The sequence below is a fragment of the Tubulanus polymorphus genome, chromosome 5 (assembly GCF_964204645.1).
Source record: "Tubulanus polymorphus chromosome 5, tnTubPoly1.2, whole genome shotgun sequence".
Classification (NCBI taxonomy): domain Eukaryota; kingdom Metazoa; phylum Nemertea; class Palaeonemertea; order Tubulaniformes; family Tubulanidae; genus Tubulanus; species Tubulanus polymorphus.
In genome coordinates, this window is record NC_134029.1 from 12,252,574 (window position 1) to 12,277,819 (window position 25,246).

The 25,246-nt window shown below is 39.1% G+C and overlaps 1 protein-coding gene across 1 annotated transcript in view; it reads right to left on the reverse strand.

The window, feature by feature from the left end:
• Positions 1–1,377: 1,377 nt before the first annotated feature.
• Positions 1,378–25,246, reverse strand: part of LOC141905573 (ubiquitin-conjugating enzyme E2 Q2-like) — a 141,334-nt gene continuing 117,465 nt past the window's right edge. Inside the window, exons 10-11 of the mRNA XM_074794489.1 lie at positions 22,659–22,821; positions 1,378–2,806 (exon numbers count right to left, since the gene is read on the reverse strand). Coding sequence (XP_074650590.1) covers positions 2,775–2,806; positions 22,659–22,821 — 195 coding nt within the window. The 3' untranslated portion in view covers positions 1,378–2,774. The remainder of the gene's footprint in view (positions 2,807–22,658; positions 22,822–25,246) is intronic.

Below are 25,246 nucleotides of genomic sequence, written 5' to 3' on the forward strand. Positions count from 1 at the left end.
GCATACGAAAGATCAAGGTAATTGATCAAAGCGTCTTCAAAATTTCCCTCAAAAAGTTTAAAAATGTGTAATAAGTGCTGATTTTGGCGAACAACAATGGCTGCCAGTCGGCCATCTTGATACTGACAGAGCCAGTTTTTGGGCTGAAGATGTGTCCAGGGTAGATACATGTGTAACCCAAATATCAAGACTTTATATTGGATTCCGTCTACGGACGGACGACAGACAAAAAGTGAATGCAATAGTCCGCTGGGACTAGTCCCAACTGGGCTAAAAACAACAAAAAAATAACAAGCAGATGATCAGCTGCACTCAATGCCACGCTATGTTGCACTAAAAATGATGTAAAAAGATTCAGCCCTAGTGACATCAATCTCCAGTGATGTATTCCTTTCGCTAAATCCAAATTAAATCCAAAAATCCTTATGGCATTTTGTTGATATGCTTTACACAGTCATCACGACCTCCATGCGTCACCAATATGTCGGTGTCGCATAAATTACATCTGATACGTGACGTCCCTTTATTAGATTGAACCAAACACGGAAATTCTTCTGTATATGCCGTATTATAACTAGTCTTTGACTTTTTCGCAGCCGGCGCATTTCCATTGTCCTGATTGTCGGCCATTGAATTGAAGCTTGCTGCGAGTGAAGACACCGCTGATATGCTGTTAAGATTAAACGACCTTGACAGTGCAATATAAATAACAGAAAAAAACGCAGCGGGACAATTTTAATCAGGCTGTGACTGTATTATTGATCGACATGGACAATTTAATAATAACGGGACAGCGGGACAATCGCTTAGAAATCGGGATCGTCCCGGTGAAATCGGGAGGTTGGCAGCTCTGCAAGAAATTTATTTTCAATTTGGCGCTTGGAGATAATATCAGTGTGGGTAGAAGATTTTTATCCTGTTTTGGATTTTCCCAGCACCATATTTTTTCAGCACCTAATTGAAAATCACTGTACCCAACACACTTATATGACCGATTTGGCAGGCCAACTTGATTATTTTCACTTCGGAAAAATGCTAAAATGGCAGTTATGTAGTGCCGAAAGGGACTAATTGATAAATAAATGTCAGTTGTTACTTGTAGGATTGTGTTAGCCTCGCTAAAGGATAAATACAGGATACAGTCAAACCCACTCAATCCAGATCCGCTCAATCCGAATTTTGGTCTCATCAGGACATTATTTGCACTTCAATTGTTCATTAATATACAAGAAAATGACTTTCAATACGAGTTTCCTGTAAACTGGATGAATTTTGTTGGTCCCAAATTAAGTGGATTCTACTGCATTATTCATTTAAAATGAATAAGGATTAAAACATTTGCAAGCGTTTAAGATCAGGTAGCGCTTAATTTGTCAATATTTTATTATGATTTTATTCAATAGTTAACTAACCCATATGCCAGGACAAAATGTTATTTTTTCAATTAACACTAAACTCGAATAAATATCTCAAATTTCTGAGCGTGTACTGACTATATGTGCTATATGTGTGACGTCAAGGGGCTACACCGAATACACCGTCAAATGTTAATACTTTAATCAGTATAAGTTTATTGGTTTCTTCTATACTCACTCTATACGAATGTTAATTTCGATAAAAACAGCAATTTTACTTCTTTAAAATGGAAAGCAAGGAGTAGTATATTCCCATAATAGAGCAGTTTAGTTCACATAAAAGACTGTTGATTTTGTTTACTTTAAATAATTCAATTTGTGCTCAATGCCCACTGAATTCATGTTTAACCAATTTTTATCATATCTGAGATTATTTGAATCAAGGGATATGACACAAATTCTTACTATTAGTCAGTGCAGTAACACGAACTACCAAGATGAGTTACTAACTGTGTCAGTAGAGTTTCCTGCTGAGATATGCCTCTAAGAAACATATATTACCTACTAGTGTATGAACTATACACAAGAAGCAGGTCATAAGGATAACTTAAACTTTGGGTACCATAAAATGTTTATGTAGCTTAGGAGATCGCGCTGATGGGAATTCAGTGATGAGCCCCTATTTTGTCATCATCAGCCCCATCAACATGGATTTCAAATGAACTATGTGATGTAAAAATTCCTTCAAATTAACACTTTTCAATTATTTATATTTCAGTAATCCATCACTCATTACAGCTAAAGAATTCATTCTCAAGAATGATTATCATGTATTCATGAAACATCATGTATCATTAAAAACAAAAAATAATTAAACACTACTTGATCTTTAATATATCTAATCATTACAAGTGAGTTTCATTGCAAAATACAGTGTTTGGACTTCTCTGATATTCAAATATCCCTTAAGCTACGTTAACACAATGTTAATATACATATGTCTGCTTAATTTTCCTCAAATGACACTAATCATTTGGTTGAGAACCAACGATCCCTGAATCAGTTCAGATAGTAAACAATTCTGATTATGATGTACAAACCAAATAAATATATTTTTTCCATAAACATGTTTACCATATAACATAATCCATGTCACAAATTGCACATAATCCTTTGCACACGATAATGCTAAAACTTTGAACCCATGATCTCGTGAAACGTGGGGGAACTGCATGCCCCAGTCTATGCTCAGCGCAGAGAAGTGTCAGTCCATATTGAATGTCACTTTGTACTTATCCAACTAAGAAGAATTATACACAACATGTGACCGATTCCTGATATGATGTTGGAGTGTTTGTTATGATTTGACTTGTAGCAGGCATTTGTGAAATGTCCACTGCTAACAAATATCTTATCATTTCATCCATCCTCTTTAGGAGGTGTGAACCAACCTGCAAATATACAAATGTACAGTAATCAAAACAGTCAAAGAGGTCATTTTCCATTTCTTGCATTATGTTAACCACCTTCCTTAAATAATAATGTGAATTATGGATGTCTAAATGGGGAACAGGGACCCCTTGTCACTAGGTCCTACAAAAATACATAATTATATCAGTTTTCAAGCTCTTTCGCCTGGTGATGATATACAGTGCCCATTTGAAACTCATCACAATGGTAGAATATGTTAACAGCCAACTTGCACATTTAAGGGAGAAAATTAAATTTTTGAGAGATAATTGGGCTCATATCTGGGACATTTTAGGACAATTTGAAGGAATTCCAAATTCCACAATTTTGAGATGTTTGCATACTACCGTATGTAGGTCTGACCAGGCCAGTAGGTTCAAACCTGGCTGAGCACTACCGTGCTTTTCAATTTTTTTTTTTAAACCAAAATGAGTTTATTTCACAAAGAACAAGAAAGTTAACAAAATGATCAAACCACACAAAGCATCATTAAGACACTATATGCGTGTTTTTCAATGGCCATGAAATCGAAAGAGACAAACCAAAAACTAGAAATAAGAATTGTCCCAATTATATCATTGTTAAATAACCAGCTGCCATTTGGGACATGACAGTAATATCAACTGAGAATGTAGCGATCAGTCTTCGTTTGGATCTCGTCGCTCTCAGACGTGTGCGGTCGTATGGGATATTTCGGATCTCAACTGTGGTTGAGACACGTTGGTTAAGGCTAGTCCGGTATTTGTAGAAGGACTGTGAGGACAAGAGTCCGGTATTGTAGAAGAAGGACTATAAAGATGGTAAGAGTCCGGTTGTTGAAAATAAAATCTGCTTTTGTGTATTGAAATGTAATGTATTATCATATCCTCTCAATACTTCTCATTCTGTACTGTCATTTCAAGTAGTAATCGTGTAGCCTTATTTCTTGTTTCCTACTTCCTATTTCCTCTATTTGTATGTTTGTATCGTTTGTAAAATTTGTTATTTTCTAGTTAACGGACGTAAAGTAAATAAAACAAGGTCCAGTAAAGCACGTCTTACTTTTAGTAACACGGGCATGGAATGTTGTCTCTGTTTGCGACAGTTTACTTAAAACACTCGTGTTGAAGTCTGAAATTTGGTCACTCTGATGGCGCGCAACAGGGCAAACTTTCATGGTCATTGGGTTCAACAGAAATTTGGGATACTGCTGAAGATACTCTTGGTTCCGCAACAAGGCTGAAAGCGTCGCGTATTGGTTATGCTGGCTGGCTGATGCGCGCCCTGAATACGTGTCAACAGACACTGAAATCTACAAGTCACGAAGCATTGAAAATGTGTTGCGAAAAGCTAGTAAATGCTTCGAAACGATTCAAGAATGTACTTTTTCGAATTGCTGTGCGATGAATATGAAATTCTTGAAGCCGAAAATTCGTTCGATGATTATAATGACCAGGTTATCGCTTTGCTGAGTAGTCTGGATTCTAAAATACAGTCACTCGAAGAGAATCAACCAGTTTCATCGCGAGCATCCTCGATGAGAAATTCAACTAGAGCTAAGTTCCATCCGGTTTCCGTGAACCAACCCGTGGACGAACCACCAGCGCATCTAACAGCGCACAAATGGTTGGTTGATACTCATCTAAACCCAGATGCTGATGTTTTCCGTCCAGAATATAAGGATCTGCTCCTCGACAACTGGATCGACCAGATACCACAGATCACACCAGCAGTGTTTTCGGAGTCCGATCTGTTAGCAACGATAGCTAAGCTATCTACTTACCGGGACTTACCAGTCGTGGAATTACCAATATTTGACGCATCTCCACTACAGGGGCCGGGATTCGCTGAACAATTTCACGCGCAGGTTCACACAAGACCAGGATTGTCTGATAGTTGTAAGATGGACTTGTTGCAGTCTCATACACACGGTGTGGCAAAACGGGTGATTCAGGGGCTAGATTATACTAGCCGTAACTACGGTAAGGTGTTGCAAGAATTAAAGACCATGTTTGGACACAGAGTACCACTGTTTCTTGCAGAGAACGCCAAAGAAGGCACCACTCTTTACTTCACCGTGACTACTATCACCCTCCGAGATATGACGGGGCACTCAATTCGCCGTCTACTTCCGTATCGTCGTCGTGGGCATCCGACGAATTACCTTCATGTGTCTCGTGTGGCTCGGTTGAAGATAAGCTTGCTTGGCAAATATTAGAATCTAGCTGTCGTTTGGTTAACGGTCACTACGAGGTTGGTATGCTATGGGGGGACCCCGAAGCTTTCATGCCTGACAATAGGTGGCAGGCCGAGGCTTGGTTTCGGAATTTGAAATAACGCTTGTACAAAGATCCAAGTTTATGTGAGGCCCATTCTATAACTCGGAATGGCTACATCGTGAAGGGTTATGCCCATAAATTGATAGACGAGGAAATCAAAAACACAGGTAAGAAAACTTGGTTTCTCCTGCATCATGCCGTCGTTAATCCCAATAAACCACGAAAGGACTGCGTTGTATTTGATGCAGCAGCCGGCTGCAACGTTTCATTGAATAGCCAACTGATGACAGGACCTGACCTACTCAATGGGCTATTTGGTATACTGCAACGCTTCCGTTTGGGTAAAATCGCTCTGGTTGACTCGAATTCCTTGTTATTTTTGTGGCAGGAAAACCTGGCCAAAAATGGTGGCCCGGATGTCTTTAGAATGACTGTCCATATCTTCGGTAGTGTCGATTCGCCATGCAACTGACAGTTTGAAACGACCAGCAACTGATAATACGGATAAATACAGTGAATTGGCCGTTCACACACTTGTCAATGATTTTTATATGGATGACTTAATTAAATCTGTTGATTCTACATTTCAGGCATTCATATTGAAAAACGAAGTGACACAGATTCTGGCTCGCGGAGGTTTCCACCTTACGAAATGGATGAGCAATGACTGTCAAGTCTTAGCTGAAGCACCCAAAGATGAATGCGCCAGGCCCGAGCTGGACCTTGACATTGACGACCTACCCGTAGAAAGGGCGCTTGGGGTACGCCGGGGTGTCGAGGCGGATTCATTTGTTTTCAAGCCCGTTCTCAAAGCTCCGGTATCACCTACGAAACGTTAAGTCGTCAGCGTAGTAAGTTTCGTATTCGACCCCCTGGGCTTTGTATCACCATTTTTTTTCAGGGCTAAATGCATAATACAAGACATTTGGCGCCAATACTTTGACTGGGATGACCGAATTGATGGTGATCTTGCGGATAGATGGCTCACTTGCGTTAACAAACTTCACTTCCTATCAAGTTTTCATCTAAATCGTCATCATTTTGACCAGCTCGTTGAAGAGTCAGTGGTAAAAATTCACATCTTTGCAGATGCCTCTGAGAAAGGATTCGGTGCAGTGGCATACCTACGTATTCAACTACCCAGTGGTGAGTTTATGTGTTCCTTTATCGCATCTAAAACTCGGGTATGAACGGTCAAGTCCTTGACAATACCTAAACTAGAACTCGAGGGAGCCCTGCTAGCAGTCTTGTTATAAAATACGTTGAAAAATGAGCTGCTTACTTGAAAACAAGGTTTAAAACCGTTGCATCAAATAGGCTAATGAAGATATTGCAATGATCCAGAATGGCTACAGGGTCTTGAGTTCCTCAGTAATGATTTGAGCGCTTGACTGGATCAGAACATAGTCACAGGGCCCGTTATTGATGAAAATGATTTAAAAAAAATGCAAAATTGTAAATATATGTTTGTATGTCAATGATTCAGTCTGTGTTAAAGGCCGAGTTAAATGGAGGTCCAAAAACCCACCGGTTGGTACTTGAGATTTGTAGTGCAGACCACATCCCACTAACAACTAACAAGCAAGTGGTAGTTAGTTTTTAATGTTTACTGGAACACATCTGGATCACACCAGTATCACACAGTATCACAGTGACATATAAAAAAAAACTTTTTTCGTATATTTGATATCATTTTGGTCATAGCAATCTTCTTAATTAGAATTCACTGATTCTGTAGATGTTTTTTGATAAGAATTTCTACAGTAATAATGGTTTTGAACATAAAATCTGTATTTTCAATTTTGATGAATTTTCACACATTGTTACTGATAAGGATATATAAATTTTGAGTTTGATACAACTTTCAGGTAATAAGTTTTCTAACCCCTAAAATTACGCACTAGAGAGCTGCAACTGTTTTGTTTATATGGGTTTATGACTAAAGGTCACTGTGCTCTATGTGGGGAGGTGGATGACTCCGCCCAGCTTGTCATTCAAAGATTTGAAAATTTGAAGAATGCACTAAGTAAATTGCTAATTTATGCATGAAGGAGGGCTTTAACTAAATTTTATGCCATAGATATGACTATAACACATGGTTACACATGTGTCCCTGACAAAAAGGCGGGTCCAAATCGGTTAACTGACAGAGATATTAGGGTCCGGAAATACTGATTTCAACCGCCGGAGCTCTTGACTGCTCCATGGGTTCAGAGATACTGCCATGTCCGACAGATGATGGGCCTTTTATACTGGAAGTCGGCCTTTAACTTTGTTGTTCGTAATGCTGAACTTTCGCTATCACAGATAATGGAAACCAAAGGTTTCTCGTCTTGGTAAAGACTGAAAAGACATGGAGCATTAGTGCTCAGAGCAATTGCTAGATTTACAGCTTCACTTCCACGTGTGAATAGTAAGTGGGGTGGTGAGTCTGTGAAGGGTAAATGTTTGTTGGTGTCCGAAGTCAATCGAGCGGGAGACGTACTCATTTCGGATGCACATTTGCGTCACTTCGCTCCTGATATCCGCTCATTAAAACAAGGAACTGCTAAACCTATTTTACCTATTTTATGTCGAGTTTATACGCGTTGGCGGTAGGTTGACTCAAGCTAATATTCCCTTTCCAGCCAAACATCAAATAATCATGCCATTCGGTGATCATATCACAAATTTGATCGTCCTTAACACCCACCGCCTGCTTCTTCATTCTGGGACAGACAATGTAATTTCAGAATTATGCCAGAAGTTTTGGCCGATAAAGGGTCGGTCCCTTGTGAATAGCGTTATTCGAAAATGTGTAATTTGCCGCGTGAATTACGCAAAACTGCGAGTCCCTTTAATGGGAAATTTGCCTTTAGCACAGGTAAGTGGTTATATACGTCTGTTCACGCGCTTATTCATGTGTTTGGTAACCCGCGCAATACACCTAGAATTAGCCAATAATCTAGAGTCAGATGCCTTCATGGCCCTGCATCACATATTTATAGTGAAATCGGCACCAATTTGGTCGGAGCGGATAGAGAGTTATCCCGAGCGATAAGAAACTTCAATCAATCAATGATTTCTGATTATTTGTTGCAAAGAAAGATTCAATGGCATTTTTCGCCGCCCTCTGCTCCACACTTTGGTGGAGTGTGGGAGCGTTTAGTCAAATCAACTAAAAGGGCATTGAAGAATGTTTTGAGAAACCAGCTGGTTTCAGAATCAATGCTACACACTGCATTAATTGAAGTTGGAGCTGCAATCAATAGCAGACCCTTAACTTACAATGCCCCTAATCAAAAAGATCTCACCGCAATTACTCCGAACCACTTCCTACATGGGGGCGCCACGTCTATCTTCCCTCCCGATAAAGTGGAAAGTCAGGAGATCTTGCTCAGGGTCAATGGAATCTCGCTCGGGTAGTGGACGTTTATCCTGGAGCTGACAGTAGGATTCGAACGGTGAAGTTGAAAACCAGAGTTGGTGAGTTTGTAAGACCAGTCGCTAAAATAAGCGTTCTGGAAGAATCAGTCGTTTAAAGAATGGCCGCCATTGATAGTCATACTGTTTGTATATATGTTTTCAGATGTTTGCATAAATTTCAGGATGCTTTTGACGTCATTTTCTGACGTCAAGGGGGCGCTATGTTGAAGATAAAATCTGCTTTTGTGTATTGAAATGTAATGTATTATCATATCCTCTCAATACTTCTCATTCTGTACTGTCATTTCAGTTCATAGCTATTATTGTCGATATTTAGTTAGTCTTTGCACCAGATTTCTGATACCTGTTCTCCTGCACTCATGTTTTTCACGCTTATGACTTTAGGTTAAGGTTCATCATATTTCAATGTTCGTGGAATTCGCCACCCCTCCGTGGATAGGTAAAGGTCTCACGAGTGTTGTAAGTAGTAATTTTGTAGCCTTATTTCTGGTTTCCTACTTCCTATTTCCTCTATTTGTACGTTTGTATCATTTGTATAATTTGTTATTTTCTAGTTAACGGTAAATAAAAGAAGGTCCAGTTAAGCCCGTGTTACTTTTAGTGAATTACGGAGGAATGTCGTCTCTGTTTGCGACACCGGTATTGTAGAAGAAGGAGTTTAAAGATAAGAGTTCAGCTTTTGTAGAAGAGCGGACTATAAAGATGATGAGTCAGGTAGAAGGACTTCGAAAGATGATGAGAGTGTGAGAAGGCTTAATGCAGCCGTCAATGAATTGGATCAACCCCCCAGCTCATCCAATCGATTTCATTTCAATCCGGATGGTTAATCCGCCCGAACGTCTGGAACACAGCCGTTTGACGTACATGCGATGATTTTGTGTTCGCATACAGAGTTTTACAAATAATTCTTCCGTCTTGGATTTGACTGTGCTTCGAATTTCAGTAATACGAAACCACTGTCCACTTGAAAGAAGATGAAAATTCCTTCCAAGTGCATTCGGTAGAAAATCGATTTTCACATATTTCCATGCTGCCAAGACTCGACATCGAATGGACATTGTATTGGTCTAAAGATCGTCAAAAGATATCAGTTTTTCAGTGCATCGTCTACCCTATACTTTGCTTACAGACATTCAATGTGGTTTTATTAAGGTTATTCATGTTCCGAGTTTGTTTGTGTTCCTTTTGAATGATCATTGCAAGCTTTGGTCATTGCTGGTTATAACCAATCTAGTATAGGTTGACTGATCGCATTCTGGAAGATTTACTTTGGCGTAGGTTTGGAGCATTCATCGTGTGCATACTTGGTTTTTTTATATCCTATGTATATTCTCTTTGCTGATCTGATGTCACAGGTCCACAAAGACCTGCTGTCCCGGCTTTTGTCGCACTGGCGTTGGGCTGTTGAACCCATGTTTATGTTTTATCCATTGTTAACTCTTCCACGGTTCTATGTACTGATTTATGGTTTGTCATATTTCATTGATTTTGTTTGTGTAAGAGACCATTCAGCAGCCTCGCTCCCACACCATTTGGTTGCTTCAGACTTACGAGTATTCAAAATCGGACTGCATAAGGTGGGTGGGTACGTGGTGCAGAAATTGGGTTTGTAGGGTTTTGGATTGCAGCGGGCGATCCATTGACCAATCGACAGATGAGATTCAGAAAAGAATATAGAGCAAATAACCCTGTGAAGATTGGGAAACATCCTTATACGGGCATTTGTTTTGAAACCAATCTGGCAATCGGGGAAAATGAGAGTAGTCTAGCATGTAGAATAGCGCAGAATAATCTTTAAAGATAACTGGTGGCAGCAATTCCCCAGTTGTTGCCTGGAGTACGTCTCCAGCGGTCAGGAAAGTGGCCATTGGATAAAAAGATATTGAAGACTTTGTTTAGGAGGGGTAAGATGTGGCTATGGGCAGCTTTGATAATTTCATCGAGCAAAGAATCCGGGCCAGCTGACTTGTTTTTCTTGAGTTGATATTTCGTGGTCAAGGATCTTTAAGTTCAGTTCAATAGATATCGAGCCCTTATTAAATTGAATATAGGAGTCAGCAATGTTGGGAGAAATTGGTATTCATATTTCTGGTGGTGTCGTTGAGAAGCTTGCTAAGGGGTCGACCCAGTCAGATTCGCTAATAGGACAGAAATTCTTTTGTTTGCCGAGAGACCGTAGTTGATCGAAAAAGGACCAGTATCCTCTCGGATTCATTAGAGTGGGGAGGGTTCATTTGGGATAGATTTTGTGTTTAAAGAGACTCTTCTTTTGTTATCTAGACATTTAATTGCCTTGCGTTTATATTGGTCAGCTGAGAGATTGACGAGATTGACGCCAACGGGCGTTTTGTGGAGCTGATTTCCAAGTTTTTTGTAGGTCAAAATTCAATGGGTAGGGCGTTGTCCAAGATGGGATTGTCAACAACTGTGAGGGGGATATGGAAGGAACCAGTAGAGATTAGAGTAGATAGCTTACAATGAATAGGGTGGAGGAATAATATACAACATATCAACACGATCGTTGGCGATTCTGAACTTAGCGCTTAAACATGGATCTAGGAGTTTTACCCCAAAAGCATCGACAGAATGGTTGTCACTTGAGTTTCCCAGGTAAGGGGCAAAAAAATTTCGTCAATACATGAGTCAGGATTGTAGGTCATTTTGGCATTGCTATACCTAAGAAGAACACAATGGCCGGAACTGGGCTTCATCATTTTCTAGGGACTCGAACAAGTCATCGTGTTTCTGTTCAGGAAATTGCGAATAAAGAGATTAGATACATTAACTATTGGAGAGGATAAACAGTATTCAGTAGTTTACATAATATATGTATGAATAGTTCACAGTAAATAAAGTACATAGGATATAAGTAAAACTAGTATACTACTTCAGCAGTAACATTAATGCATTTACAAAGGTGTTATTGGTGAGCTAAGTGGAGAGGATTATGTTGATCTGGTTCTCTCACCAAGGAGGCTGGTGGTGGTTAATTGCGGTTCCTGAACTTCACTGAAAAAGCTGCAACACTGAAACGCTTTAAAGAAAATGCTGAAATTTCAGGGAATTCTCGAAAAATGCTGAAACCGTGCTAGGAACTGACAATACAGGTTTGAAAATTTTTCCGGTGTCTGCTGCCGAGTCCTAAACCGTGCTTTAGTCTTTACCGAATTTTCGGTTATAGAGACCTTTGGCTCCGCTCAACACTTTCAACTGGCATCAGACCACAATAAGGTTGGTACCTCCAGGATGCATAGGGCCGTACCCAAAAAATAGTACCTAGACTGAAGAAGAGGTCCTCCATAAATGTTGCCATAATTTCTGCAAATGGGATAGGTAACGAATTTCAGTTATATTTATGAAATCCATTAGTCCTGAGAGACAGATTGATGATGAAAGAAGGGATTTTCTGGACCTTTTTTCCTTGGAATAAGGGTACCAAACACAGTGGGGCATTCCCTTCTATATTCGGCTTGGATATACTGGCATACCTGTACTGGGATACCCCTCCTTTTCCACTTCAATGCTTAGCTAAGATGCTGGCCTATGAGCCATAAGCAGGATTTCCCCTGAATTTACGCACTTATATATGAACTAAACTCTCGAATTTCATGTTTTTACTATAGGATATAGAAGATTTTGGAATAGTGGAATGAACTCAACTTTTGAATCAGGAGGAACAATCGTTCAGGACACACTGCATAACATGATACCTACCATACTAGCCAAAATTAGTTCATCAGTTCCAAAAACTACCATCATGCTTCCCCAAAATGGAAAATTAAACAGTTAATATTTCTTTTTCATTTATTTATATTTCATTTATCTGTGCATCATGATATAAATTGTTGTTATCGTTTTATGTGCATGTACCTGCATGAGTTATCACTTCCAGTTCATAAGCTTTCCAGCGATGTATGATATGTGAAGATTAACGTCCGGGAACCGCCTCAACTCATCGTTTTTAGTCGGGAATCGACTACTCCAAGACGTCCTAGTAATTCCGGCTTTGGCTATTTTGACTCGTTTTTTCGAATTTGAGTCGTGATTTCTCGGGTGTCTCTTATCCGATTTTGTCGCGGAAGGTCTCAAACGAAAAAGTAACCTCTTAGGAATGAAACGAAACCAATTTCGAGCGAATCGGTCGATGGGTTACGAAGTTATGAGCGATTGAAATGAGAAGGTCAATTCTAGTATGTCAAAATGTTAGCTCCCTTTTCTTTTTTTATAGGTGGTACCTAGGATACTGGGTCAAATCTTTGATTTTGGACCCCCAGCTATCGTAACGAGCCCCTGTGCTTAAAAGCTAAGTGATATTCCGAGGTAACCAAGGGATTAATAGAATATGAAGCAATGGAACCAGAATTCAAGCCCAAGCTAAGCGAATCTGTGGCTTTCACGCTTGATTCTGATAAAATATAGAATTATTTTCTTTTGTGTACTCTTGCAGAATGTATAATGTATATTTTAAGAGGTTAATTGATATAGTTAGATTAACGTTCAATTATTGGATCTTTGTTGTTGACTCGATTAATTTTGATGGTTTCGAGTTCCAGTTAATCCACAATGTGCAGTGCCTAGCCTTCATCTACACCAAAGCCGAGCCATGTGTGTGGGAAAATTTTGTTCGACTCATAGGCCAGACAAATCAGGCATGACTGCAGATGGAATTCTCCAGCAAGTTGAGAAAGTTAACCAAGTTATGACCTCTACCCAGGGCCGACCCTTTGAGACTCCTCCTTGTAGAAATGTTATTTAAATTATTTTGAATTTAATTAAGAATTTCAATGACACTGAAAATAAAATCAAATAATTGAAGTTCGATGCTAACACTTAATTTCGGTTATCAGGTTCAGCCTAACCACTTTCATTCTTGTATGAAACGTGGAAATGAGAAATTGCAAGGAATTACCAAACAATAAGAATTAATATTGAGAATTAGAATTACTGTAATTAACTCATTGCCTGCCAAAAACTGGTACGATCGATATCTCCCATCACTTGCCTGCCAACACCGTACTGGTACGGTTGACTTGTTTCTTAATTTTAACGATAGATTGCGAATTCATCGCACAACACCAGTTAGTTTAATGCCTTTACTACTAAAACAAACTATCATCAGTCGTTCAATGCAGTGTGTTAGTGACGTCATCTATTGAAATGGGGTCTGAACACGCATGAATGGGCATATTTTATGCAAAATACCCCCTCTGCACTAGTGATTGCTGCAAGTTTTATCACTTATAGGAGAAGTGCTGCTTATTTTACATGAAAAAGCAAGACCAGATGAACAAAATAAAACAAATTCGATGATATCTCTTTTAGCTTTTGTTTTATGAATCTCTGAAAAACATGGAAATCCTGGCAGCATTTCCTGAAAAATAGGCCTGGCAGCCAAAGATCAATTCCATGCGTACGAGGAATTAAAAAAAATTAAGTAAGATCTCTTGAGTCCAAAAACCGCATTATCATTATAACTAGCTATCAAATTTAAGTTACCTCCAGTCTCCAACAGAGAATTCCACAGTCGCCCAGTCATGCATGACGTGTTGAAAAAAGAAGGGTGGCTACCATAATCATATTTCATATACATTTGAAATGTTCAAATAAGATTTTTCGTCTTGTAGAAGTAAAACACATTGTTGGAATATTCAGCATAGTGTTTAAAGTTGGCTTGTACAGTTGTGAATGGGTTTACATAGGTTTTCATACTCCACACACACTGTTCATGGATGTCTCTATAACCAAAAATTAGGTAGAGACTAAAGCACGGTTCAGGACTCGGCAGCGGCCCCGGCCTGGAAAAAAGTTCAAAACGTGTATTGTCAGTTCCTAACACGATTTCAGCGTTTTTCGGGAATTCCCTGAAATTTCAGTGTTTTTCGCGAATTCCCTGAAATTTCAGCGTTCTTTTTTCAGCGTTTCAGCTCTTTCAGCGAAGTTCTGGAACTGGGTTAATTGAGGTAAAAAGCAGAAAGGTGTTAGCTCGTCCATCCGAGTTGAGGGACTTAGGCCTAGAGGGAGGGTGTTTCTGGACCTAGACTTTTCGGGAGACTGGTAAGAATCAATATATGCAGAGGGGCCAAAATGGGCAAAGACAGCTTTTCGAAAAGCTGAGGTTTGTTTGGAGTCTCCCATAATGTCTCAGATGGAACGCCATCTGTCCCAAAGTACCCTTCGTTGGAAATACTTAGAGATGGCACTTTCAACACAATTGTGATTCACCAGACAAGCATCAAGGTCAGGAAGTATTTTGATGAGCTTATGGAGGGTCTTGTGGCGGTTTATTTACATGTTAGATTGGCTGCATTTTGTAGGTGGAGCTAGGTCTGTGTCATCCCCATGTCGTATATACAATGAGACTGAGGTCCCTGCCAAATATGAATGCTCTATGGTTCTTGGGTTCCCTTCAATCGACCATGGCATTTTTAAACAACAGTGAAATAAGTCCTGAGCCACAGAAGGCGACAGCATCTGCATTCCCGGCTTATGCCATGCTGGCTCCCTTGGGCTAGACTGGTATCCTTATTAACGTTTGCCTGTTGTATAGTTGATATCATCCGTTGTTGGCTTTTAGGCGCTAGTGAGTTGAAGGTACAGTCTAGCCCTCAGGTCATGTTTTACTTTGACGATCTAAGGTGATGATTCCCCCCTATTACCGTTGTTCTGCAGTTCTCTGGATGATGAGAAGGTTCTTCGGAAAACGATTTATGGGGATTCATACATTAACGCTTAACCTCCCACTTGAAGAAACCCTTACACTTACCGGTACATTCTCGAGTCATGGTTTCATTCAGAGGTGACTCAATTTTGTGCGTGATTGTTTGTAGATCAGTCCACTAGTCCTAGTTTCAATGAAATGAAACAGTCAAAGGTTTCTAGTAATGATTTTGGAAAGCATTGATATGCATCACAAGAGAGTGGTGACGCGATATGGGACAGCATTTCTTTGAGTTGATGTCCATGTGTCCCTCATAGTGGGTACCATGGAGTGATGATGACAGATTCGTTTTTTAAGTGTTTGCGTGTATGTTTCATTAGTTATATTCTTCAGTTTGCTCCTCCTTTCAGTCAGTTTTTTAGTTGGGAGGTTAGGGTTTTATGGGGTTGGGAATTATTTGTCTGATTGGGGATTATCATATGTGGTAGGGGTAGGGAGTGGGGGCTTTGATCAGGTGGTACTGACCAAGGTTGTTTTCTATTGCTCCCCATCCTCCAAATACCGCAGAGCTGAGAACACTGACCAGTGTGAATAATATACTATTCATGTGTGTTCAGCATAGCGATCAGTCTTCGTTTGTATCTTGAGTAGTGCATGTGGTTTGAGTTCGTGTGGGTCACCAGTGGATTCTAGTTGAAATATTCTATGTACTCCAAATACGGCGGAGTGTGAACAATACACTATACGTCTTGTTTGGTGCAAGTCCATTTTCATAGCCATTCAAAAACACAACAGTGCTCAGCCATACATGGCGTATCAATGCATTCTGAAGCAAACATCCAGATCTATCTAACTAAACCCAAAAAGATTAATTTCAAATATAACTAATGAATAAATAATCTGAAAGATTTTGGTAATACATTTTACGTGACACCCTATACTATACCCAGTTACTGGTTACCCCTTCGGATACAAAGTCGCTAAGACAAAGTCGGTAAGACAAAGTCGGCATGAAGCGACATGACGCGGCACGGTGCGGATGTTACCGGAGAGTAAAAATTAGGATATTTTAGGAAAATTGGCAAAAAAGGCTAAAATTCTACGGAATTTTAGGGAGGCACTAAAAAAATTAGGAATTTTAGGGCTGTTTGCATGCCTGGCTACAATTTCAATTGCAATCCCCATTAAAAATCAACGAATTTTAAAAAAGCAGACATTTTGGACTCCTGCGCAAATTTCGTATGCATTTAGTGCAGAATATAGGCCCCCCTGCACACGAGTCGAAAAATGTTCTCAGCAAAGGAAGCTGAGGCAAGCGTTTAGGTATTATACTACCATATTTTCTACATATCTTCACCGTTTACACGTGACTTTGTATTGTCCTTGTCTAATTTATTTGAATGTTCAGAAATTTTTCTTTTCTTGTTACATCTACATAGGATTGAGAGTCTTGCAGGGGAAAATTATAATTTTGATAATTCAAATAACCCCATATCATACAGAATGTGATATTCATGAAATAAATAAACATTTTTCTGATCTGGATTCAAAATACTAGCCGCTATCGTCAGAATTTTAGAAGTGACGCATGTGCATTGACAATGAATGCAGCGCAAAATGCGCTGAATTGCCCGCACACTAGAGCGTACTTCAGGCTGCGTCCAAAAATATCAACAGATCCTGCAATACAAATTACATGGAGTTTCAGGCCTGATTATTTTGGACAGTATACATATTTTAGGAATTAAAGGGCAAATACCATCAAAATTGTACTCCCCGCGATTTCTTAACCAGAAGAAACTTTAGTTTCAATAAGTCACACCATACTCACTTGGGTAGTGGTTTCAAATGCTCAACAATCTAAAAATTTCAATACATAACGCCCCCTAGTGACCATATACAAAAACCAATGACCTTGAAACCCACCACAATCATAGAACATGTCAGCAGCTATGATATTGTAATTGATTGTGATAACAAAATACGCCTCGTTACCAATTTAATATGGAAATACTAAGTTATTCTACTATTCAACGCACCCTAGTGACCATATGCAAAACCCAATGACCTTAAAACTCACCACAATCGTAGTAAATGTCATGAAATACAACTTTGTAATTAATCATGGTAACAAAATATGCCTAGGTACCAATCTAATAAGGAAATACTAAGCTATTCTACTATTCAATGCCCCCTGGTGACTGTGCGGAATAACTAATGTCCTTAAAAACTCACCACAATCATAGACGATGTCATGAACTACAACTTTGCCATTGATCATGGTAACAAAATATGCCTTGGTACAAATATAATATAGCGATACTAAGTTATTGTATTATTCAACGCCCCCTGATGGCCACATACAAAAACCAATGACCTTGAAACTCACCAAAATCATAGAACACGTTATGGGCTACAACTTTCCAATTGAATATAGTAACACAATATGCTTAGGTATCAATTAATTGTGGAAAAACTTTTTCCCACCTACGAATGAGTACTGATGACACCAAGATGGCTGCCAATTGCGTCATAATTGGCTGATCAAAAATACCTGTCCCAGGTATAAAACATCCCTCTCTAAAGAATATCCATCAGCAATTGCAATGAGAAATGGCAAACCAGTAGGAAACTACAGGACCTAGAATTCTGGCCAAAATTGACATTTTAGGGCACTAAAAAGGTCATAGGACGGCCATCTTGAGCCAGATCGACTCAATTTTCTTATGCTGATGGGCCTTTGGTAGATTCAAACGAAAGATCAAGGTAATTGATCAAAGCGTCTTCAAAATTTCCCACGAAAACTTCGAAAATGTTAAAAAAGTGCTGATTTTGGCAAACAACAATGGCTGCCAGTCGGCCATCTTGAATCTGACAGGGCCAGTTTTTGGGCTGACGATGTGTCTAGGGTAGATACATGTATAAACCAAATATCAAGACATTACCTTGAAGCGTCTTCAAAACTTTAATATGGAAATACTAAGTTATTCTACTATTCAACGCCCCCTGGTGACCATATGCAAAACCCAATGACCTTAAAACTCACCACAATCGTAGTACATGTCATGAAATACAACTTTGCAATTGATCATAGTAACAAAGTATGCCTAGGTACCAATCTGATAAGGAAATACTAAGCCATTCTACTATTCAGCGCCCCCTGGTGACTATATGGAATAACTAATGACCTTAAAAACTCACCACAATCATAGACGATGTCATGAACTACAACTTTGCAATGGATCATGGTAACAAACTATGCCTAGGTACATATCTAATAAGGAAAAACTAAGCTTTTCTACTATTCAACGCCCCCTGGTGACTATATGGAATAACTAATGTCCTTAAAAACTCACCACAATCATAGACGATGTCATGAACTACAACTTTGCCATTGATCATAGTAACAAAATATGCCTTGGTACAAATATAATATAGCGATACTAGGTTATTTATTGTATTATTCAACGCCCCCTGATGGCCACATACAAAAACCAATGACCTTGAAACTCACCAAAATCATAGAACACGTAATGGGCTACAACTTTCCAATTGAATATAGTAACACAATATGCTTAGGTATCAATTAATTGTGGAAAAACTTTTTCCCACCTACGAATGAGCACTGATGACACCAAGATGGCCGCCAATTGCGTCATAATTGGCTGATCAAAAATACCTGTCCCAGGTATAAAACATCCCTTTCTAAAGAATATCCATCAGCAATTGCAATGGGAAATGGCAAACCAGTAGGAAGCTACAGGACATAGAATTCTGGCCAAAATTGACATTTTTGGGCACTAAAAAGGTCATAGGACGGCCATCTTGAGTCAGATCGACCCAATTTTCTTATGCTGATGGGCCTTTGGTAGATTCAAATATAAACGAAATATCAAGGTAATTGATCAAAGCGTCTTTTCTTCGTCAAATTTTCTTCGGGCGACAAAACCAAAATAATGAATTGTCGCGGGCCTCAAAACCAAAAGAAGAATTGTCGCGGGCAACAAAACCAAAATAATGAATTGTCCCTGGAGATAAAACCAAAGTAATGAATTGTCGTGGGCGATAAAACCAATATATTGAATTGTCGCGGGCGACAAAACCAAAAAAAGAATTGTGGGGGCAACAAAACCAAAATAATGAATTGTCGCGGGCGATAAAACCAAAATGATGAATTGTCTTGGGCGACAAAACCAAAATAATGAATTGTCGCGGGCAATAAAACCAAAATAATGAATTATCGCGGGCGATAAAACCAAAATATTGAATTGTCGCGGGCGATTAAACCAAAATAATGAATTGTCGCGGGCGACAAAACCAAAATATTGAATTGTCGCGGGCGACAAAACCAAAAAAAAATTGTCGCGGGCGACAAAACCAAAATAATGAATCGTCACTGGGGATAAAACCAAAGTAATGAATTGTCGCAGGCGACACAACCAAAATATTGAATTGTCATGGGCGACAAAACCAAAATATTGAATTGTCGCGGCGATACAACCAAAATATTGAATTGTCGCGGGCGCTTAAACCAAAATAATGAATTGTCGCGGGCGACAAAACCAAAATATTGAATTGTCGCAGGCGACAAAACCAAAAAAAAAATTGTCGCGGGCGACTAAAACAAAATATAAAACCAAAATAATTAATTGTCGCGGGCGACAAAACCAAAAAGAAGAATTGTCGCGGGCGACAAAACCAAAATAATGAATTGTCGCTGGAGATAAAACCAAAGAATTGAATTGTTGTGGGCGATAAAACCAAAATATTGAATTGTCGCGGAGGACAAAACCAAAATATTGAATTGTCGCGGGCGACAAAACCAAACTAATGAATTGTCGCGGGCGATAAAACCAAAATAATGAATTGTCGCGGGCGATAAAACCAAAATAATGAATTATCGCGGGCGATAAAACCAAAATAATGAATTATCGCGGGCGATAAAACCAAAATATTGAATTGTCGCAGGCGATAAAACCAAAATATTGAATTGTTGCGGGCGACAAAACCAAAAAAAAAATTGTCGCGGGCGACAAAAACAAAATATAAAACCAAAATAATGAATTGTCGCGGGCGACAAAACCAAAAAGAAGAATTGTCGCGGGCGACAAAACCAAAATAATGAATTGTCGCGGGCGATAAAACCAAATATTGAATTGTTGCGTGTGACAAAACCGAAATAATGAATTGTCGCGGGCGACAAAATCAAAATCATTGTTTTCTCGCATTATTTTAGTTTTATCGTTTTGTCGTAATGTCGCCCTCATTTGCATATTCGTGTTTTTTTATCTTATCAGCCACCATACTAAAGCCTTAAGGTCGCGTAAAACTCGATAAACACTTCAAGCGACACAGCGAACGATCTCCTTTCCCCCACAGCGAACGCTTACTCCGAATGTCAAGTGTGAGTCCAGCATACGGATAGGGGTGTGTTATATACTTGTATTTAGTAAATACCTTGTGCATTTGACAATGATCGGTATGTACTGTAGGAAATATAGAGTATTGATAAATGGTTTAAGCCCGCGGCCGAATAAAGTAATATATTCTTTTATTTTGATACCTCGTCGACATAACAGCTTTTCTCCGTTATATCTCTTGTTTAGTTTAGGCCTACGACTCCCCGGTACACTTATGATTTATCTTAGTAAATACACGGTTAATTCGGTAAAGAAAAATAGGTATTGTTAAACTAACTCCTTGAAACCCGCAGCCAAATCACTGGTAGTAATAAATTAATTTGTACTCGATTTGATTCTCATGATGAGGAGAAACTCGCAGCTCATCCCCGGAACGTCGATGTAGTAACACACGTCGATTCGTCGATGCTTACGGCTCGACAGTGCTTTTAAAATCTAAAGTAGTAAATTTCCAGTGTATCGGTAATATGATTTGATGAGGAAAATGGGCTATTGTTAAAATCACTGTTTGAAGACCGCGACTGAATGTGAAGTCTGCGGCATTAAATTAGTTCATTTATACTTGAATTGATAATCGAAGTGACAGTCGGCCTGCGGGTTGATTTCGGGATGACGACTCGAAAAACATGTCGCCCCATTGAATGGGGCTAAATTTTCGATGTTTACAGCCCGACAGCGCTTTTGTAACGATGATTCGTGAAAAAACACGCCGGCTATTTGTAGATCTCAGTGAGCTGAATGATATTATATGGATTGTATATGAAACAGCGGTAAGGTAACAAAGCCTATGTTCTTTTGGTAAAAATAGTGTGGAAGAAAATAATAATAATAATAATCACGCGGATATCAATAGGGTTTTCTGTGAAATAACGAAGATAATAATGAAGATCAGAGTAAGTGATCAAAGCGTCTTCAAAATTTCCCTCGAAAACTTCGAAAATGTGTAAAAAGTGCTGATTTTGGTGAAAAACAATGACTGCCAGTCAGCCATCTTGAATCTGACAGGGCCAGTTTTTGGGCTGACGATGTGTCAAGGGTGGATACATGTATCGATAAACCAAATATCAAGACATTACCTTGAAGCGTCTTCAAAACTTCCCAAAATAACTCGATTTCGTCTACGGACGGATGGACGACGGATGAAAAGTGAACGCAATAGCCTGCTGGGACTAAAGTCCCAAGTGGGCTAAAAAGGAGCATGAATTAGCCGTAATAGTTAGCGGAATAGTCATCTATTTATCCTTCACTCCGTGCGCATAGTTCAGATTCAACCCGCGGGTGGCGCTATTTATGATGATAACTATGACAACACAAGGACGTGTGGGCGCGGGTGGCGCTATTTATGATGATAACTATGACAACACAAGCACCTGTGCGCGCTAGTACGTATAATCGATAAAATAAACACCATTTGTTCACTGACCTACAGCGCTTCTCACTTATATACGATTATCATGTCATATACAACGGTAGCAACACTATACAATGGTAAGAGTTTATTAATTTAAAACACTCCAAAACGACAAAATATCGCATGAAATGTCTCGTGAAATGATTGGAAGCTGTGTGCGTTTGTCAGAGATGACGTCGGAAACACGCACCTGCTAAGATAAACATTAACAGTGAGCCCTGCTGAAATTGCCGATTTAAAAGTCATAATTCTCAGTCATGGCTGAACTAAAATATAAACCAGTTCCATATTTGATATTTGTGGATACATCACACTTGAAAATGAACTTTACACAATATTCTACTTTGATGGCACAAGTTTGAGTCAGTTCTGTTCTATTTTGTGGAAAAACTTCATAGTTCGTTCGTTCTCTTGTTTTACGGGTCTGTATATTGTCTGCCTACCAGGAAACCTACGACAACTTACTCATCAGGTCCAAATGGTGCGTCTTCCTTGTCCATCTGTCTCATCGATGATTTTCCTTTAACAACCATTGCCGAAAACTGTTCGTTCATTTACGAATGACTCTAAGACGTTTTTGTGTGGTGATCGGGATGTTGAAAAGTGCTTTTCAATAACCAAAATTGAATATCTTTTGATATATGAGTATTAAATACTAACCATTTTTTTCATGAATTTGTACAAGCGACTTAAATGATTGTTGAGCTCGTGCTAAACTGTATTGACTCTTCGAAGCACCAAATTGTATCCGGGCCTTGCCTTTCACTAAGGTGGCAGATATTTGGAATATGACAGATTCAAGGCTATACGCACTACTCCAGCCCTGAAGTCAAAATAATATTATATTCGTAATTTATCAGAATATTTGAGCGCTTAGCACAAATAGTTAATTTTAACAAAACATTTTTTAAGATATCAAGACCTTAAAGATCAACATATTGACGAAATAAACCTATTACAGGTCAAATGCCCTCTAATTCCTTCTTTTCAAGATTAATTTTCCAAATGATACATAGGTATATAGATAATGACCTGGGATCAGCCTGAGAAAAAAAATCATTTCCTTTTGTCTTAAATCAGTATACTTCAACAACATGAATCATTCGACCTACATGTATCCTAGTTCTAAATGCAGTCACATGGCAGCACCACAATAATCAGGGATCCCAACACTAGTTACCAAAAAAATCAGAAATCAATTTGACCTCATTCTGTCCTTGCAAAATACATTTACGGGCAGTCGACATTTTGGATCCATTGGTATTGATTTATTGAATAGTTTTGATTGATGATATGTATGCATCACGCACACATCAGTCTGATCATTACTGCTGTGCGCAAATCAATAGACCACGTGCACGCAGTAATGTATAGATGCTGCTCACTAGTGTGCGGCGCATGTATGAATGCTATCGTACATCGTTCCACTATTTTCTTATTCATATCATGTCAGCACGTGGTCACCTACAATACTGTACTTCAGTACTCGGCACCGTATCGATTTTCTACATGTACGCTCAGGCTAGCCACGGCAAGTCGATTATTACGGAACTTGTGACCACAAGTGGCATAACCAATCATAACCCCCTACCCCCTTTATTTCAACATAAAATGTTTATCGATCTGGGAGACCATGAAAAATTTTTTTAAAGTTGGAATTCCGATTAAAGTTGGAATTGGGATCTCTGAATAATGAATCATCTTTGCCAAACAACACAAACGAGCATGTGAACTCAGTACTCGTAACCCACCGTAGTTTCTGACCAAGGGAAGTTTATTAGTCGAAAATACATGGATTGAAGTCACCCAATAAACAGAGGCCATTCATCAGAGATTTAATCACTAATTTGTCAATTGGTTTGTCTTGATTGACAACGTTCAGAGATGAGAACGAACAAAATTTTAGAAATAAAAAGCGTTTTCTGAAATCAATTTGACCCCATTCTGTCCCCGCGAGCGCCCAAAGCGCTAAGCCACACTTCGCTATGAAGGTGCAAAGCCATTACTGGGGGTTTGGGAATTTTTGAAATTTGAGGCAATTTCCGGGCATCTCGGAAATTCTTGGGACCGGCATCTAGCAATCAAGTTAATATCAGTTTGATGTGGAAGCCATGTTTGATTTATAACAAATGAATCGAAGATTCTGATTGGTGGTTGAATTCTTTAAACAATTGAAACGGGTTCAAATCCTTGAAGCAGCAGCTATTTTCTCGGCAGAAAGATTTTTCAATAGTTACAATTAATTTTATTCGAATATGAAAAAATACATTTACAGGAAGTCGACATTTTGGATCCGTTGGTATTGATTTATTGAATAGTTTCTTTTGTTTGATGATATGTAGGCATCATGTGCCTGTCTGATCACTAATACTCCCGTGCGCTAATCAATAGACCATGTGCACGCAGGTATATACTCTAGTGATCAGTAATGTATAGACGCTGCTCACTAGCGCGTGGCGCGTGTATGAATGCTATCGTTTAAACCACATGGTTCCACAATTTTCTTATTCATATCGTGTCAGCACCTGGCCGCCTACAATAGTAGCAGTACGCGGTACAGTATCAATTTTCTAGATGTACGTAAAATCTTTTTTAAAGTCTGAATTCTGATTCAAGTCGAAGATTGGGATCCCTGATATGGTAGTAGATATAAAATCAGTGTTGCAATACCTGAATACGCAATGAAAGCCCCCCTCTAGGCGGAAAATCTCATCTTCAGGAAGAATTCTCATCTCTCGACGTTAGAGGCAGACGATACGCAGCCAGCGATGTGTGAGAGTGCTGCGTACACTATCATCCATTAGAGGCTGTGATATAGACTCACTCAGGTAATTACTAATACACACAGCCATATATTAAACTATATACATTTTCAGGCAGCTGGTTGCTGACACGCGTATATACAAATGTATTAGCAAACACTTCTATTACGCTGACGCAAGCGTCTATACAGATGCATTATTACATTGCCCCTGTGAGGTGATGAAAGAAACAATGTAACAAAATAGTTCAAGAGATTATTGGTAGTAAATAATGATTTCAAATAAATATGGACCACTGTTCTCCGATTATGATTTGGGGTTTAAATCTGACGCCAGAAAGTCGGTGTTTTGGCTGGAAAATATGGTATATAAAATCCAAAAACCAACATCATCCCTTCACTATAATTAGGGCTAAGTTCATTGTTCACAATTCAATCTATTAGTTTAACATAGATTTACCACTCATGAACTCCATCAAAAGCTTTT